General features: G+C 35.9%; 1 protein-coding gene across 3 annotated transcripts; it reads left to right on the top strand.

Annotated features, from left to right (window-relative positions):
* Window positions 1-247: 247 nt before the first annotated feature.
* LOC136254833 (uncharacterized) lies at window positions 248-16945 on the top strand. 3 transcript variants are annotated; one of them, XM_066047593.1, is made up of 8 exons: window positions 248-332; window positions 2613-2921; window positions 6068-6771; window positions 7198-7281; window positions 8738-8854; window positions 9974-10228; window positions 13946-14249; window positions 15867-16945. In XM_066047593.1, the coding sequence occupies exons 1-8, from the start codon at window positions 287-289 to the stop codon at window positions 16610-16612; spliced, it is 2565 nt and encodes an 854-aa protein (XP_065903665.1). In that variant the 5' UTR covers window positions 248-286; the 3' UTR covers window positions 16613-16945. The 3 variants fall into 3 exon arrangements, with proteins under 3 accessions (XP_065903665.1, XP_065903664.1, XP_065903666.1); XM_066047592.1 differs by having other exon boundaries at window positions 6068-6786; XM_066047594.1 differs by lacking the exons at window positions 248-332; window positions 2613-2921 and adding an exon at window positions 4306-4373 and having other exon boundaries at window positions 6068-6786.
* The last annotated feature ends 443 nt before the right edge of the window (window positions 16946-17388 follow it).

Raw genomic sequence — 17388 nt, 5'->3', positions numbered from 1 at the left:
AAAGGTGAGGTTCAATGCCTAATTCACACGTGACTAGCTATTTTCTTTGGATTTCACTAGTCAAGTCAGGTATGGCTAGCTACATAGTTCACCTTTTAAAGGGCTTTTTCTAACATTGATTACACAACAGGGACACCAAAGGTAGTGAAAAAAGAGTGACACCTAACGTTTATGTCGTTTGAGAACATTAGCATGAGGATTGTCTTTATTCCAATAAATGCTCGTTGTTATATAGTCATGACTCATAGTTTATAGCGCACGTGACTTAAAGTTGCGAGGGGTACCAATGGCCCAAGTTACAAAGATTGAGCACGGTCAGGAGTCTTTACAAGGTGAGCATAGATAATGTATAACCAGTGTCTATGTCAGCAAAGTATGAGGCTATACGTAGCGTTTTTCAGTAGTCTAGCTACGCGACTGATTGTGGCGCTCACACTACCGAGACGCTATTCGCTGGCGCTATACTGTATGGTAATCATATCGTTGTAATATTGAAACTAGTTTCGTTGTTTTAATCGGGCTTTTTAAACTAAAGTGTGAATATTTTAAGCGAATTTGTGGTTAGAAACCATACGAGTACTGAATGCTTCGTGGACATCAATTTGTAATGAATACAATAAAACTGTGTAAACTTCTTTGTGGTCACATTATGGTCACTGATAATAATAGTACTGTTATTAGTGATGTCAAACAAAAAGCTAACACCTCTCAATTAGTACCAATGACGCACCCCATATCATAGATTTTCGAGAGAGGGGATAGTGACGTGATTTATTAAAATTTGTTGTGACAATCAGCCTTACGAGATTCTTTATCACAAACTAGTATCACGAAATGGTTTGTAGTACTCTTTGGTAATGCTTACTCGTGTATCTAGGCGTTCCATCAACTATCCACTGCCTGGTTGAGTTTTATTCCCATGCGCACTCCTCACTTACAGCAGCCCACGAGCTTGTGGCACACTTTACAAGCAACAGGAGTGGAATTGGATAATTCTTGACAGATCTAACTCTTCATGATCACTGATGAATGACATACATCCTAAAATGTATTAAAACATTGATGATAAAGCCTACCCAACAGGGAAAATCATTGCTTCTGCGAAATTAGCTTAATTCTAGAGCATTGCCATCTAGACCAAAGATTTCCATTAAAATTTATTAAATTATTTCAGCATACTGTTCTATCTCATCACACTGTAGTCCAATGCTAATGTTCATCCATTCCATTCAATAATAGTACAAAGCAAACAAACTGGATTAAGGAGCTAGTATGCACATTGCTCAGCTCAGATATGTCACAAATGTATCAAAAACAATTTAATACACTTGATAAAGTGCGTACATGAGAAAAAAAATGGCGTTATATCGCTTACAGCCAGTAAAATGCAGTATAAACTCCTGCCATACTAAACCATACCTTGCATTTGTGGCTTGTACGCTTGTCAGATTCAAAATCAGCATTATTAAAAACCTACAGAACCATGAAGCCCCCTCAACTCCAGCTGCAATGTCGCGGAAACACCATAGCACCTAGTGCTATAACTGTAACACATTTTGTCTCTAATTATCCAAAACCTAAATTTTAATAGATATTTGACTTTGAAATGTGATAACTTCGTAATTACAAAACAAAGTAACCTGAAATAAACTTGATTTAGAAGTGCAGACATCCAGGAATGAAATTTTGCTTAGTGATAACTTGATGAAAGTAGAACTGATTATGCAGCCCTGTGCTAAACACGAGGTTGGATATCACTACTGTCATGAGAAGGTTTTCTTTCAAAAAAACTTCCTTGGTAGAGATCTAGCTATAGAGACCTCAGTTATAGATAGATTAAAAGTATACAGTATCCTTTCCTCGGTGTATAAAATAATGGACACACGTACAGTAGTTTATACACAGTTCACCCTATTATGTCATGATGTTTTATGTGAGAATAGCTAGTACTGTCTACACATGCTACTTGCATGAAAGTAGCAATATGAGTCTATAAACATGCAGTGTTTGCCATAGATAAGCAACCTTTGGTTTCCTTCCATAAGAGCAGTATGACAGCTTGAGAGCAACTTGATGCATTTATGACAATAAAAGTGTTAGTGGATTGCACACCTACAATTTACAAAGAAAATCAATAATCAAAAAGTTTTAGAACAATATCCTTCCAGGATTATGTCTTGCAGGGTCAAGCTGTGCTCGTTGGCTTGCTTGACATTGAGTTGGCAATTCCACTTTGGTTTTATCATGATGCTACTCATTCTAAACCCCTTATTAAAATTCCTAATTCTGTACTGCATAATTCTCAAATTTTGTAAGTGCGAAATATTCTAATTCTGGGTATAGGATGCTCAGTGATCACTGATTGGTAGCTATAGAAAATGTGCTTGTAAACATCATGTACTGCTAAAAGGTATCACTCTAGTGAGCAGTATAACACATGTCACAGTGTTATAACATGCAGTACTTTAGAAATTCTTACTTTTTATGGCTGTGTTAATGGTTTTCAAATATGTACACAAAACATCTATCCATGCAAACTCTTGGTATGTGTCAAGTCTGAAATACATGTGGTAAATACATAGTAATTGTTCCATTTTGTTTTTATTACACAGAAACACCAAATGAATGTGACGTATTCACAGAAAAATATGGTGATCTTGTGGATACTTTAAAATCTACTGATCTTTACAGATATTTTGTATCAGAAAAAGTAATCACAATGTCTGATCGAGATGAAATATCTTCAAGAACCAACCCCATTGAAAGGGTAGAGCTGCTACTAAGAAAGATTTCCTCTCCACTGGAATCTGGTCATACAGAGTCATTTCACTCCATGTTGAACATCATGAGCATCTATGGTAACATGGCTACTAAAAAGTTAGCAAGGGATATTACTGAGTCACTTGGCATAATGGATAATGGTATGTACAGTACATGTTATAGTTAGAGGCCCACCACGAGGATCTTCGTGATCTTTTTTAAAAACCCAAGGCAAAGCTGAGGTTTTTTAAAGCCACGGAGATCTGAGTGGGTGGTCTCTAACTGACTTAGAAAATGGTATGGGTATATTTGTACTAGTAGATAGATTGATCGGGAGTTGAGTCACATATTGTACAAAAATATTTAATGTAAACCCACAATCACTATCAACATTGTTATCTATAAAAGAAAGCTCACTGATCTGCTTTGCTTTCTGAGAGAGGCATAACAGATCAGTTACCATCTTCCTCAACTGTAGATATGCAGATACCTATCTGCTATATAGGAGGTCTCTAATCGTTGTAGAAAACTTCTCTCTAGCCTTTTTAAAGAACCTCTCCAGAGGTTTCTTAGTGACTTTCATCCTTAAACCCTCAAAGAATTTTTGGGGAATGTGTGTCTACAAAATATGGGCATGCATGGCAATATGGGCACACATGGCGACGTTAGGTGGGTAACTTAATTCTAGCCTTAAACAACGCATTGTTCAAAAGTCTGTTCACAGCTACTTGGAGAAGGTTAAATGAACATTGTAACTACAGCGGCTTACTTGTTATGAAGTTATGAGCAACAGTGAGTCGTGTCTCCATGTTTTGACATTCTTGCCACATCTTTAATTTCAATTGTGGGTAACGCGTTGCATAATATAACGCGTTATGTAATGTATATTACAATTTGCGAGTTGAAGTAATATAACGCGTTACTTTGCGAAATGCAGTAATATAACTTAAGTTACTTTTGGAAATTATTAACTCGTTACTAGTAACAAACGAAGTAATAATATTATGTAACGAGCAAGCGATAAGCGCCATGTAACGAGTAATAGTATATAACAATGAGCCAGTAATGCATTATAAATGGCTTTTATACCGCTATTTATTATCCATTAAACTACTCAGCAATCCATTACCTCAATCCATTAACCTTTCACCTATCAAAAGACTGCCCGGTCCATTAGACTGATGCGTACCACGTGACTACATAGACTATTGCTATTAATGCCCACTGTCTGTGTGAAAACATGTGGTTTGCAGCATAGTGTTAATTTAATTCATAATATTAAAGTAACTTAGTCCAAATTCATAACATTGTGAAGTTACTTGCATTCAGTAACTTTAATATTTATATTAAGTTACATTTCACAAGTAACTTAATATGTAATATTATTAAGTTACATTTTATTTAAGTAATATGTAACTGTAATATATTTCATTGTGTAGAAAGTATTATGTAATATGTAATATATTACTTTGAAAAGGTAACTTCCCCAACTCTGCATAAGTCATATATATATATATATATATATATATTTAGCTTGATAGAAAATATTATGGCGAAATGAACGAAACTTGCTGCAAGATGACTACCATCGAGTTACGGATGATTCTAAAATGGTATGTAAAGGGTTTGCATATTTTGTTACCAAAAAGTTACCTACATGGCTAGTTGTGGCCTCACTGTTTAGCGTTAGAGTAAAACCCTAGGTATCCTTTTAATCCTTGTTGCACCACAAGGAGAATGACATAAACTGTGTAGCCATAGGATGGCTGCTTCAAAAGTTACAGTACTTTGTGCAAGGCACGCGTATTTGGGCCAGTTTTCTGGCCTATGCGGGTTTAAGGACAAAAGATCCCATTATCTCATAAAGATCAAAGGATTTTGTGCATGCCATTAATTTTCAAAACATAATTAGTAATCTGTGCAGACAGATTTACATCTTTGAAAGTAGCATGAGTAATTCTCTTAGATGTTGGCATAGTTACAGTCGATCCTCTATAATCGGATGTTCATTGATAAATTCATGTCGGATTAGTGAGGATGCTGAATTATCAAGGGTAGAATTATACTGTCTTATTGGTGCAGCAAATAGTGTCAGATTAAAGAGGTACATATTGTATTCTGGATTACAGAAGTGTCAGATTAGAGAAGTTTCACTGCAAATTAGACAAAAAGACCTAGGTTTCTAATTTCAATTGGATTCTTGGACAGTTAGTGACCTAAGTTGCTTCTACGATAAATTTGCACTATTTTAAAGTGATATACACTGTATGTATGTCAGTCGTGATTCAGGTTGTTTGTGACCACTAGTACAGCTACAGGTGTAGATGTTCACCCTTGTTTCACTCCATTTTCTTTCTATGTTCCCTACTCAAATGCTTGTAATTTTTTTTGTAATAACATAATTATATAATTCTTCAGTGCACTAGGACATCCTGCAACAAAGAAAATAATGAAACCATACGCATAAAAATATTTACATGACTTAACGTCTTAACGCTCTCCTCAACATTAATTACCGAAAAGTAAAGTAACCATTCTGCTTCATTTCTAGCTGTGTTATACCCATAGTATAGAACAGTACAAGAACTCTGTAATTAATCCTGTCACTGTAGATAATTCTTGTGATAGCCAGCACTAAGCCATGATGTGTTACTGTGAAGAAATGCCTGCATGGTAGTGAAAAATATTAAAATGGGACACGGATTTATTATCATTGTAAACAATGCATTATAGTGTAAAATTAAGCTTGTGTGATTGTGTTGGTTTTGCATATCCGACCACAAATTAATAATCCTCCAACAAAATTACTTGATGCATGTATGTTCAACTTTCATACTGTCCTGACATGGTATCAGTACATGTCTGAACAGTTGTTTCATACACTGTTATGATCAGTATGCAAGCTCATGGGTTTATAAAGAGCAAGTATATTATATGCTACCACAGCTAGACTCAATGGTGTTGTTTGGCATCGTACTGATCACCACTTTAGAAGTCGTTACATATTAAAATAGGGCTTCTATGGAATGAATTCTGTTACAGGGATCTTGTGGAAAGAGAGTAATTAGAGCTTGTAAAGTTTCTGTTAACACTTAGAGGACTTCTGTGTAATTATTTAGATTAGTATGTGGTCATACTCTGCTACACTTGGACAGTAATTCAATTATGATCTACTAATAATGTAATTTTCTGGTGATTGTCCAGTATCCAGCTATTCAACACTGATGTACTGTATGTATATATTATGTATTAGCAAGACATAGTATAGCAAGACATAGCATTGCATTCTGTTGTGTTCATTTTATAGAGGAAATAACCATACAAGAAGCTCCTATGGAACAAAGTGTATCCACCATGGAAACGTATTTTACTGATACAAGTAGAGAATTTGGAGCTGTTGTAGCTGACATTGCTGAGGTATTGAACAAATGTACTATTGAAAGGCTTGACAAAATCAAACTAGTCTGTTTACACCTTACTACTGGTCAAAACATCCCATTCCTAAGCCAAGAGGAAACCTGTCGAATTCAAGAGGCTAAATCAATATATGATATATTTACTGTCATGAGGCCATACTGGAATTGGAGTAGCCACCGTCTACTGCGTACCATAATCAAAAGAGTTAAATCTCAACAAGCTCTTGACATGCTTGAAAAGTTTGAGAATAAAATTGATTATAAAATGAAGTTGAAAGATATCCATGAACATCTCAGGAAGCAAAATGTACCAATCCCTTCTGGGTATTACAAAATGACGGCCATTGTTGATAAAGATTATTCTGAAATTACACTTGAAGAGTATTCAGAAATTGAAGAGTTTGTGCACGAATGTTTAGGGCAAGCTCAACCAAGCACCGCCACTAAGTCTAATTCTATACAGATAGTGTGGTATGTAGCAGACATTGCTATTGATAGCTTGTGCTCTAAAGCTGCTCAGTGCAAAGAGGCTTTCATTCTTGAATCATTTGTTTTCCTGGAAATTGGAGCTAAAGTGATTTTTGATAACAGACAGGTGTCGTATATGCAAGTATGTATTATTATCCTAACCACACATGTACACACATAAACACACGTACACACATAAACACACGTACACACATGCACACTTATAAATATACACACACAAAACACTAATGCATACATGCACATACTTGTGCCTGCACAGCACACACATGCATAGTATATATGTATATTCATTAGTACATTTTGCATCTTCAGGTTCTGTACAATGTCAATCCACATTTTTTGTACATGTATGTGGCATACAAGTATGTTTACCACGTATCTAATTTTTATGTGGTGGACAAAATTTTGTTTATCCATTACAACATGCTTTTGGGTGATTGCTAAGTGCATGCAATTTTATTCCCTGTGTGTATATGCATACATATAAGGTAGGCATGTACATATGTATTGTATATAATATAACATAATATAGGTGGATGATCCTATACCTACTGCTCCTGATATGCCAGTACAGATTGCTGAACTGGAAAACTCTGTTGCAGCACCACTGATGGAAGTATGTGACACGTACTGTAGGCAATGTGGGAAATGGACATATAGTATATTTATTAAGGCTTTACAGCACAAGTGCTGAAGTCTGTAGGACACCTGGTCCTACTGGTCCTACAGACTGTCTAAAGATATATACATACGTATGTGCACTCATTATTATGTACATATGTATATACATAGTTGTGCTATATGTATCTATGCATGATTCTGTGTGTGCAGTAACACAAGCATAGTTAGTCTACCTGAATGTACAGTGTCGTTGGGTTGAAGGTGTACATGTGGTTATTGTAACTATGTACGTTCCTAGTATTTGAATTATACGTACTGTAGGCATATTATACCATGCTAGTTTTTCATTATGTACTTATATTTCATACATAAAGCAATAACAAATCAATTCTACTCAAGTTTTCTATTCTAATTGCTGAAGGACCACCACCTGGGACCACAATCATCTATAGGGACCACCTAAATAGTGTTCAGTAAAATAAAACATTATTTTGTATTTCTGAGTTGTGTTAAAATAATTATGTAAGAACCCCATATGTTAGTGCATTTTTCAAATTTCATTTTATTTCATTTTTCTTTGGCCAACCGAAGTTTCAGCTCTAGAAGCCAAGAACTTTCGAATTTACAGTGCTGCAAAGTGGCGTTCAGTAGAAAAATTGTACAGTGATGATACCGACTACAGGCACTAAATAAATGGTCATAACGTTCGAATGTAGTCGTCTACCAAGATGCAACGTTCACTATTGGATTCTCCATTAATGGGCAAATCCATTGCTGGGTAAGTTGTGTCTTCCAGGCCTTTCCTACAAGCTGGGCGAAGGCGAGAACATGAGAAAAAAATGATGACAAACCGTTTGTCCAATGTGTGATAAAGTAATGCCCATAACTTCTCTTACCTTAGGAGCACTGATATGCAACAAAGAGTTTCGAACTCCTCTTGCTTTGGGGATCACCATGCTAATATAGTTTTTTGCTGTTATCACCTTCCGTCATCGTAAAACAAGTGCTCAAAAAATTTACGGAATTTTTTTTGATTTCATAAATATTTCACCAGTTGCATTAATTGCATTCTATTGTAAAATTAGGCTTGCGCTAACATATGGGATTCTTGCAGATCCGCTCACAAATAATCTTCTATCTCACTGAAGCCATACAAAACTAGAATTGCTGCTACTTTATCAAGTACTTGAGGTTCTTCACTTTGGCTCTGAAATGCTACAGCAATTATACTCTGTCATTCCCAAACAAAATGGCAACAAGCCACATACTAGGACCATTGTGTACCATTCAAAAATTACTGTACCATTGTGTACTATATGTGTATCATTGAAAAACAAAAACCTAACACTACAGACTAGCAACAGATGTTAAGTAAGTAATTTTTGTAACTTGCGCCACCACAATACTTTTAGTGTGCAAACCCTCTATTCTTTGTGATTGTTTTTTTGCAGGAATCGACCAGTGTAGCAGAGTCTGGAATAGATCATGAAATAAGCTCTTGTAGAGGGACAGTAAACCACTTGCGTACTGAGAATAGTCAGTTGCAAAAAGAAATTAAACAATTGCAAGTATGTATATACGTGTGTAAAAGACATACAGTATGTAGATTAAAATGTGTATTAAATTTTAATTATAAACTTGGAGTTACAGTGGAAAAAGTACTACATATATGCCAACGTATCCTTTCTTTTATACTTTTTCACTGACACTTACTGACTAGAAGTATATGAATGTAATAATTAGAATAGGGATCTAAGTAACAAAAAGTAATGAAACAAGGAGTATTACAAAATTATACAGTGGTCACGTAGAAAACCCTAGATGGGTAGCTATGTACCTTACGTCTCTTGTTTCACTAAATGTTATTGCTCATATCCCTACTTGCTGTGTTTAGTTTTGTTGCATGTAGCTTAGCTATGATACATGTACATATAGCACTTTGACAAAGATTTCTCTCAAAGGAATGCCTTAGTAATATACGGTACCACTCAAATGTAACATCAACTCATTAGATTGTGAACAATTGGGTGTGGCATCCATTTTGGTTGCGAGCATTCATCCCAAACAAAACGAGATGAATACTTGCAAGCGAAACAGGTGCCATGCCCTTTAATTAGCAAGTTTTTAAATTGCTTGCACTCTTGAAAGACGACATTACATTTGAGCGGTACTGTAAAGTTGAGCAACTTGGCACCACTGACTAATTGTTTTTCCAAAGTACTTTATTAGTACCTTAGTCTACTTTAAGCATCCTTAATGGGAGATTTGTAGATCTAGGAGATTTTACACAGTGCTTGGAACATGGAGAAGGTGGTACTTTAAGTTTCCAAAATTTTGAATACATCATCAAACAAACACTTTACGAATCTTTTATCTTAGTTAAGTAATGATATCTCTCGCAATAGCAATGTCAATTTAATGCAGCAAGATTGATATACTCTAATAAAGCAGTCAGACAACTACTTTAATAGTACAGTCACTTAGCTGCAGTGGAAACCCCTTTTCAAAATTCTTGCATATGCCTTTGTTGCTACTGTAATATGTGCTACGGTATTTAGTTGTCTTGTTGATAGCTACATAGGAGGGTAATGTTCAGTGATGCACATTCTGGAACAGTTGTTAAAGCTCACATCACATAATTTACATTAATGTGTGTATAATAAAAATTAATTGTTATATATATGTAGATACAAGTGTATACTGAAGGTGACTTAACAACTAGTGAAGCAGAGCTACAAAGAAGCATTGAGAAAATACTTATGTTTCCAAACATTTTACAATTGGTAGAGGAAGAACTTCATAGGCTGGCAGCTGAAAAAGAAGAAAGCTTGAAAAACGTAGAGGAGGAACTAGAAGAAGTAAAACAAAAACTAAGTACCGCTGAAGAAGAGATAAACCAATACAAACAAGTAGTGGAGGAGTATCAGTCACAACTAGAAACTGTATGTACTTTTGCATTGAGTACCATATACATACTATGATCGTATATGTGACCCAGTCTGCAAAAAGGGGTCTTATGGCCTTTCCAAATTGTCAAGTGTGACTAATCATAACTCCTCATGTGTTCAATCTATCACCTTCATATTACAACAAGCCATAGTGCTACGTTAGGGGTATAAGGGGACTAAATTACAGGGTGATATCACATTCACAAGTCAAGTTACAGGTTGCCAAGTACATGCAATTGAAAAAGGCTATAAGATCCCTTTTTGCAGACCGGGTCACATAATATGTACTTGAACATGCTATGTTATTTTCAACCATGCAAGACTACATAGTTATGTATTATAAACTAGCGCTCCTGGTACATACAGTAAACGCTTATAAATTATTGTGAAATGTTTATCCTTAGCTTTGTACGTTATGTGCTATATTGTACTTATGTACGAATGTACATACAGTATGTGGCATAGATACCCGGGAGTTTATTTCTTATGATCCTCTCGTGAACCAGATGAAAAATCTTGTTGCTCTTGTAGCAGCTGCTGTTAACATACTTTTGACAAGTCATGGGTTTCACTAATCGTAGTAAGCGTTGTTCTACAAATTAAGGTATTGTAATCTCCTATCCCTTGTATTAAGGTAGTGCCCCCTGACTTTCATTTAGGACCCGTAGCATTTATTTGAACTTGGCTTTAATACAGATAAATATGGTATGTATGTATAATGTGGATGCATGTTGTAACAGCATGTTGGGACCAACCAAAAGTGTTCTGATATCAGATTCTCCAGGTCAGTTTGCATACGTACATGATGAAGAATGCTTTGGGACCATTACCAAGTGTCCATATTATACAGGTGTAATACAGATTCCAATGTATGTGCATAGCGTGCTGTCATGTATACAAAGTTGTGAAACAGTTTAAAAAATGTTCTTTTAATAGTCTATCATATCCATCATATCCAAAACACAGTAGAATATTAAATTATGTTGGTGAAAAGGATTGTACAGTTCAACTTATTGTGATAAAATAGCACATGTCATCTTGAATTGGAGATGACTAAAACACGGAACGGACTGGGAAAACGGACTAACAAATGGACTGGGAAGAACTTTCCTGAAAGCGTTTTTGGCCATAGAAATTCACTGTATAATGTAACATGCAACAACGACCTGAAACAAACCTCTGAACCACTCTGAACACGATGTCAAAGTGTGCTCAAGCTGATACTAAGCCCTGCGCTTAAAGATAGTCTGAAATTAAATTCCTTTTGTGTTTAATTAAAAGCGCCCTTTCGTTTTGCATTTGTAAACAAGAAGCTTTAAGCCTGTTAAGACACTATGTTACTTGGATTTTGTGGTCTGGTTAATTGCTGCAATTAGTTTTATGGCTGATCTTCAGTTTTACAGGTGATAGCTCGTGACAGGTAGGCTTTGTGGCGGGACCATGCACATTCACTCATTGTATTTAATCAGCTGGCAAGGCACTGGCTACTACAAATACAGTTTGTGTTATTTTGTTTGTTAAACTTGTTTACAACACTAACCGACAACTTCGCTGTCACAGGTGCTCACACTGGCAGACTGGCGCTTTGTAAGTTATCCCAGGGTGTAATGGCGGCTTGAGCATGCATTCAGAGGTTTGTTTAAGGCTGTTGTTACGTGTTCTATTATTTGTAGCAGTGATATAGTGAGTTTCTATGGCAAAAAAAACTTTTTCAGGGAAGTTCTTTCCAGTCCATTTGTGAGTCATTTTCCCAGTCCGTTCCATGTTTTAGTCATGTCTCTTGAATTATAGCTTTGTTTTGAGAAAAGCGTGCAGCCTTGATAAATGCATTGTTATTATAATTGATTGTCATTAACATCATTGTAGTTATTTGTTGCCTATCAACTTTTATTTTCTACTGTTTTAACCTAGGCTTTTTTGGAGTGAAAACCATTATTTCATAGCTTTTTCGTGTTAGGATACATATTATTTCTTAAGAAGGTACTGTGTTTGTTGCACTAGCATGAGTACTATAGTTGCATACATATGTACTGTATAGTGACTGTCTCAGCAAAACTCGCAAAGTCCATTTCTAAATTATTTTTATGGTTTGAGTATTATTTACAGTGTCTAAGGAATGGGTTACATAAGTTTGAGCCCACTGAAGCAAACAGAATCAATTTGTACAGCAACTGCATATGCTGAAATTATAATATACAAACAGCTGTTTAAATTTGACAGGTACACAAAAAATTGGAAATTTCAACTAGAGTAGGGACCATAGCACATCGATAAAAAGTACTGAAACAAGCTGGAGTAGTGCACGATATTAATCGAGTTACGCTTGTCTGAAGGAATCAGTCAGTCTTTTACTCAATCAGTCAGTCAGTCACTAGAAAATTCCATTTAATATATTTTCTTAAATTCCATAGCAACTTGTTGAAAGCATTTTGGGTTGATATGAAGGCTTAGTTTTACCCAACCAATACTGCCTCATTGTTATCAGGGAAAAGTAAGGCTGGTTTTTGGGTAATATGTTTTCATAGACAATGCCCAAACCTTTGTGGTCCCTATTATACAGTACGATTGCTCTACATTTACAGTACATTAGTCTCCATATTTGGGACTTGGGCTCAAAAGTGTTTGCCATGAATTGGTAAATGCATATTTTTTACTTGTGCATACAAGTAAACTTTATGAAAGCAACATGCTCATTGCATTGTAAACAAACATTCATGACATGTATACCCTTTAGGCTACCCATCCTACCATGGATAATGCAATTCAGTGTGTAACAATGTAATCAGCCACCATGTTTCAGATCAATCGCATGAGTGGAACACAGAATATTGCCACAACCAATTTAATAACATATCATACAGTACAATAGTAATGTATATTAGGGAACATGAAGGTTTGGGCTTTCTGGCCCATTACCCTAAACCAACCTCACAATGCTTTCATGGTGCCTTGCTAGCATTGGTTAGGTATAGCCAGTATTCATTCAGTATGACCTGAAATACTTCCAATATTTTTAAAAACATTTAGTGGAATTTTCTACTGTCTGCCTGACTGACTGATACCTTCAGACAAGTGTAACTCAATAACGGCTAATGCTACGGGCTTAATTTTGTTCACTGTTCGACATTGCTTCAGCCCAACAGGTGCCTTTTTGCATACCGCAGTACATACAATGCATGCTTCATGGACTTACGTACCAGTGTCCCATCCATCTTTGCTGACAGTACAAGGTGTCAACTTGTGGTAGTGGCTTCTCTACATTTGTAATGGGAATTGTCCGAGTTTTTCATTGTGACTGGATTGATTGCAGAGGTCCTTCTCATAGTGCTCTTCATTTGTAACGCTATGAAAAATGAAACATAATGGCCGCTTCATAAGATTTCAGTAATTGATAGTTGGAGTACGTGTTTAGGTGAAAATAATTAGCCTGACACCATTCTTTCTTCTAATGTGGGTTCACCATGCAGGTCTAGAAATGAAACAAAGATAAATATTCGCAATCCCCATGAGCAGGCAAACATGATGGTGTATAAGCTCTCTTGACTTGAAACCTGCTTCACTGATGACAGTGTGATCAAATTGACTTTTTTATGGCATGTATAATTGTGTTGTTCCATTGCATTCTATTAGAGATTGTATTGGTGAAACTATATGAGACATGTAGTCACATTTACACATTCTGTTACTTACACTATTATCTTTTATATGAAGGATGAAGAAAGTGAAGTACCCACTGAACTTCATTTACATGAAACTGGCACAGTAATAGGATATCTTCAGTGTATGATAATTGACTCAAACGGAGGAGTATACAGAGAAGGGTTGAAAGCAGTTCCTACAGAGACAACAGCACAAAGTACAAGAAAAGACATTGAACATGTACAGCGATACATCAGGAAAGATCGACGTAAAGAGCTTGTTTTTAGTTTACATGACAGTCCTAATTTTCAACTACCACGACAGTACTACCTTGATCGTATCAGAGAATTGTTCAAAGAATGCTCTAGACATGGTGGTAAGGGTCCACATTGAGTACTACATATAACATTATTGCCCAACTAAACACCCCCATTATGTACTAATAAAGAACGTGCCTGTTTTCACCTATGTTCTACCAGCCCTACATATGTGACCGGATCTGTGAAAACCCGACACAATCGTGCAAGCCTAAATTTTCAGTATAAAGCATTGAATACAATGGGTGAAATACTTGCGTATTATTGAAAAAAATCCGTAACTTTTTTGAATGCCTCTTTCGTAGTGAAGGAGGGGGCTAATAATATAATCCTGGATATCGTCTTATTCGCCTGCTCAAGAGGAGTTGGAAAATCTTTGTTTCATTACAGTAGACCCAAGGATACGGACGTTATGAGCGTTTGTTTACGTCACGTCGAAGCGATCGTACGCGATTGATTTTTCTTCACGAATTCTGCCTTTGTATACAGTTAAGAAGGGTGAGTAAAGGAAAAACCTACCCAGTAATTGATACCCCTGTTCATGGCGAACACGATGGTGAAAATTGTAGCTCTGTACCTCGATTTGTTGGTAAGTTACAACCGTTTTTGTAGGCGCCTGTAATTTATTTTCCCTATACTTGCTGTACAATTCAATTTTCTGTTGTTGCTACTTTGTAGGGCTGTAACTCCTAAAGCTATTGGCATATGAGGCTGAAACTTTGCCAGAGGATACACTTGGCTAAGTAGATTATAAATATTTAATAAACAAGAATTTGAAAAATGCACGATTGTGTCGGGTTTTTGCAAATCCGGTCACATATATCATGGACTTACCTTTGTTGCCTCATTTACAGCATAAGACGTCAATTCATGGGTAGCACATAATACTTTTGTGTGTTGTCTATGTAAGAGTAAATGGTAACTGCTGTAAATTACACAATGTTTCTGACAGTCAAAGTAACAGGGGACTGTTTCTAAGCAAACTTTTTATATAGCACAAGCAATGTCTACCTGTCAATCAACCTGCATTAGCCATTGTTGAAGTATCAGTCGGCAATGTTGGATTAAATTTTAAAACTATGTAACTATGTATTTACAAGCAAAAGCATTGCTGAAAGCATTAGGCTTATTGTATGAGCTAGTTTTTGGTTGATGTTTTTGGTGGGAGGTTGCAAATCTTCATGATCTCTATACTAGTGGTGTGCGATATCAGGATTTTCATTTCGATACGATATCGATACGATAATGGGGTAAATATCAAAATTTCGATATATGTCGATAAGTTTAAAATTGTGTGGGTGGTATAATTGCGTGGGCGGCTGATATTTATAAATATACAACTTACACACTAAAACCCATTGCATAGAACTAATAACAAGCCTAGAAAACTAGTGAACAAGCTTTTAAAGTGGCTAGATTATTCACAACCAACCTTCATTTCTAGCGTGATTGTGCAATCGCTCACTAAAAGCGGTTGATTTATCGAAATGTTCTTCAGTATTTCGATAATTATTATTACCGCCTTTTCGATAAATATTGAAATCTGCTAAAGTAATATCGAAATTCGATATGATAACGATATTGAAAAAATATCGCGATATCGATATTTTTTCGATATATCGCACACCACTCTCTATACTATAGAATTCTACATGCTGTGTTGTGTTCTTCTGTAGCAATGATATACTACACTGGTTATGGAGAAGAACATACAGGAAACTGGTGCTTCAAAGATGGAACTATCACCTTCCAAGATATCTTAAAGCTTTACAGAAAATATCTTGTTAACAAACTGCTGCATATTTTTACTGACTGTTGCTACTCAGGTCAGTGGGTAGTAGAGTGTGCTAAGTGTTTGGATGAGATGGGGATTGGAGCTTGTGGTCACCAGACCAGAGAAAAAGGAATACTAATCAAAATAAGTGCATCTTGTCAGCCAGATCAAAAAGCTGCTACCGAAAGGTACGTAAACCAGAGAGGGTTTTTCTATTATGCTGAATATAAAGGGATTGGCCACTATCCTAACAAAAGACTGTCTACAACACAAACTACTTATGCATGTGACTTCACAAGGACTAAATGTCTACAACTGGAGGGACCCACATCACCATGTCGACTACCTGATATACCACCTAAGTGTTCATGGAAGTGGCAAGACGTGGTAGCCATAAATGCAGAGGAAAGACCAACATGCCTTTTATACAAAGTGTGTGGCCAAGAGAAAGGAAAAGATGCCTGGTATATTGTCCTGATTAAAAGAGATTTGTTGTGTAAATTTAAAGAGAAATCAATGACTGAACACATTGATGTTGCTAATTATGAATATGTTGTTAAGAGTGGGTGGGGAAAAAACCCACCAGAAGAAGTTATTAAGAAAGTCAATAAACTTTGTCCATCATATTGTAAGTACAGTATTGATTAAACAGACCATTCCTAAATATGTACAAGCAAAATTAAAACTGGAGATCTGCCTTATATAAGTAGTTTGCTTTTTGTATTAAGACGGTATTACAATACTATACATTTTGTATCATTTTATAAACATGTATAGGTATATATATATATTTTTTATTATAGCATACTGTACAGTATTTGTGACTGGGCCTGCAAAAATAGGGCATGTGGGCACACAAAATATGCTAACGTTTTCATGACTCAATGTTTTATGCTATCATGCTATGTACGGCCTCACAATTTGGAACCCTTATTCAACATTTAATTGGCTTCATAATACAAGTTACAGAATGCAAATATGTTATTCACTCTATTTTTGTAGGCCCGGTCACATTTAGCTTTTTACTCATCTCAAGTCTCAACATAGTTGTAAAGTATATGTATGGTATAGAGCAAGTACAGGTGATACACATGTACATACGAACTATGCAAAAGTATTGACTGTCTCAGAAAATTGGTGCCTTAGCCTATTCAAAGGTGCAGAGAAATGTCTCTACATTTTAATTATTCAATGGTTATAGGTTTGAGGTTATAATTATTATGTGTGCCAAATTTGTACATTAAAATGATAACCTTGCAGGGTATCAACTGTATAAGTAGCTAAATAGCCACATTGTTTCACAAGGCTAACTGCATGGGTGAATTCCTTAATGGTGTTAGATGGGAAAACTGGCAACTGGAGAGCCACAGTGGTTTCAAACTTCAAAGAGGAGAATTGCAGTTATTAGTGATTGTGTTGTATAA

This window comes from Dysidea avara, chromosome 4, assembly GCF_963678975.1.
Source record: "Dysidea avara chromosome 4, odDysAvar1.4, whole genome shotgun sequence".
Lineage (NCBI taxonomy): Eukaryota > Metazoa > Porifera > Demospongiae > Dictyoceratida > Dysideidae > Dysidea > Dysidea avara.
Note: the sequence above shows the minus strand (reverse complement) of the source record. Positions and strands in the feature narration are given on the sequence as shown.

Coding starts and splice junctions, on each gene's coding strand:
- LOC136254833 (XM_066047592.1), top strand. CDS start 287: ATGGCCCAAGTTACAAAGATTGAGCACGGTCAGGAGTCTTTACAAG. Junction 8,855..9,973: donor AAGAAATTAAACAATTGCAA/GTATGTATATAC, acceptor ATATATATGTAG/ATACAAGTGTATACTGAAGG. Junction 10,229..13,945: donor ATCAGTCACAACTAGAAACT/GTATGTACTTTT, acceptor TTTTATATGAAG/GATGAAGAAAGTGAAGTACC.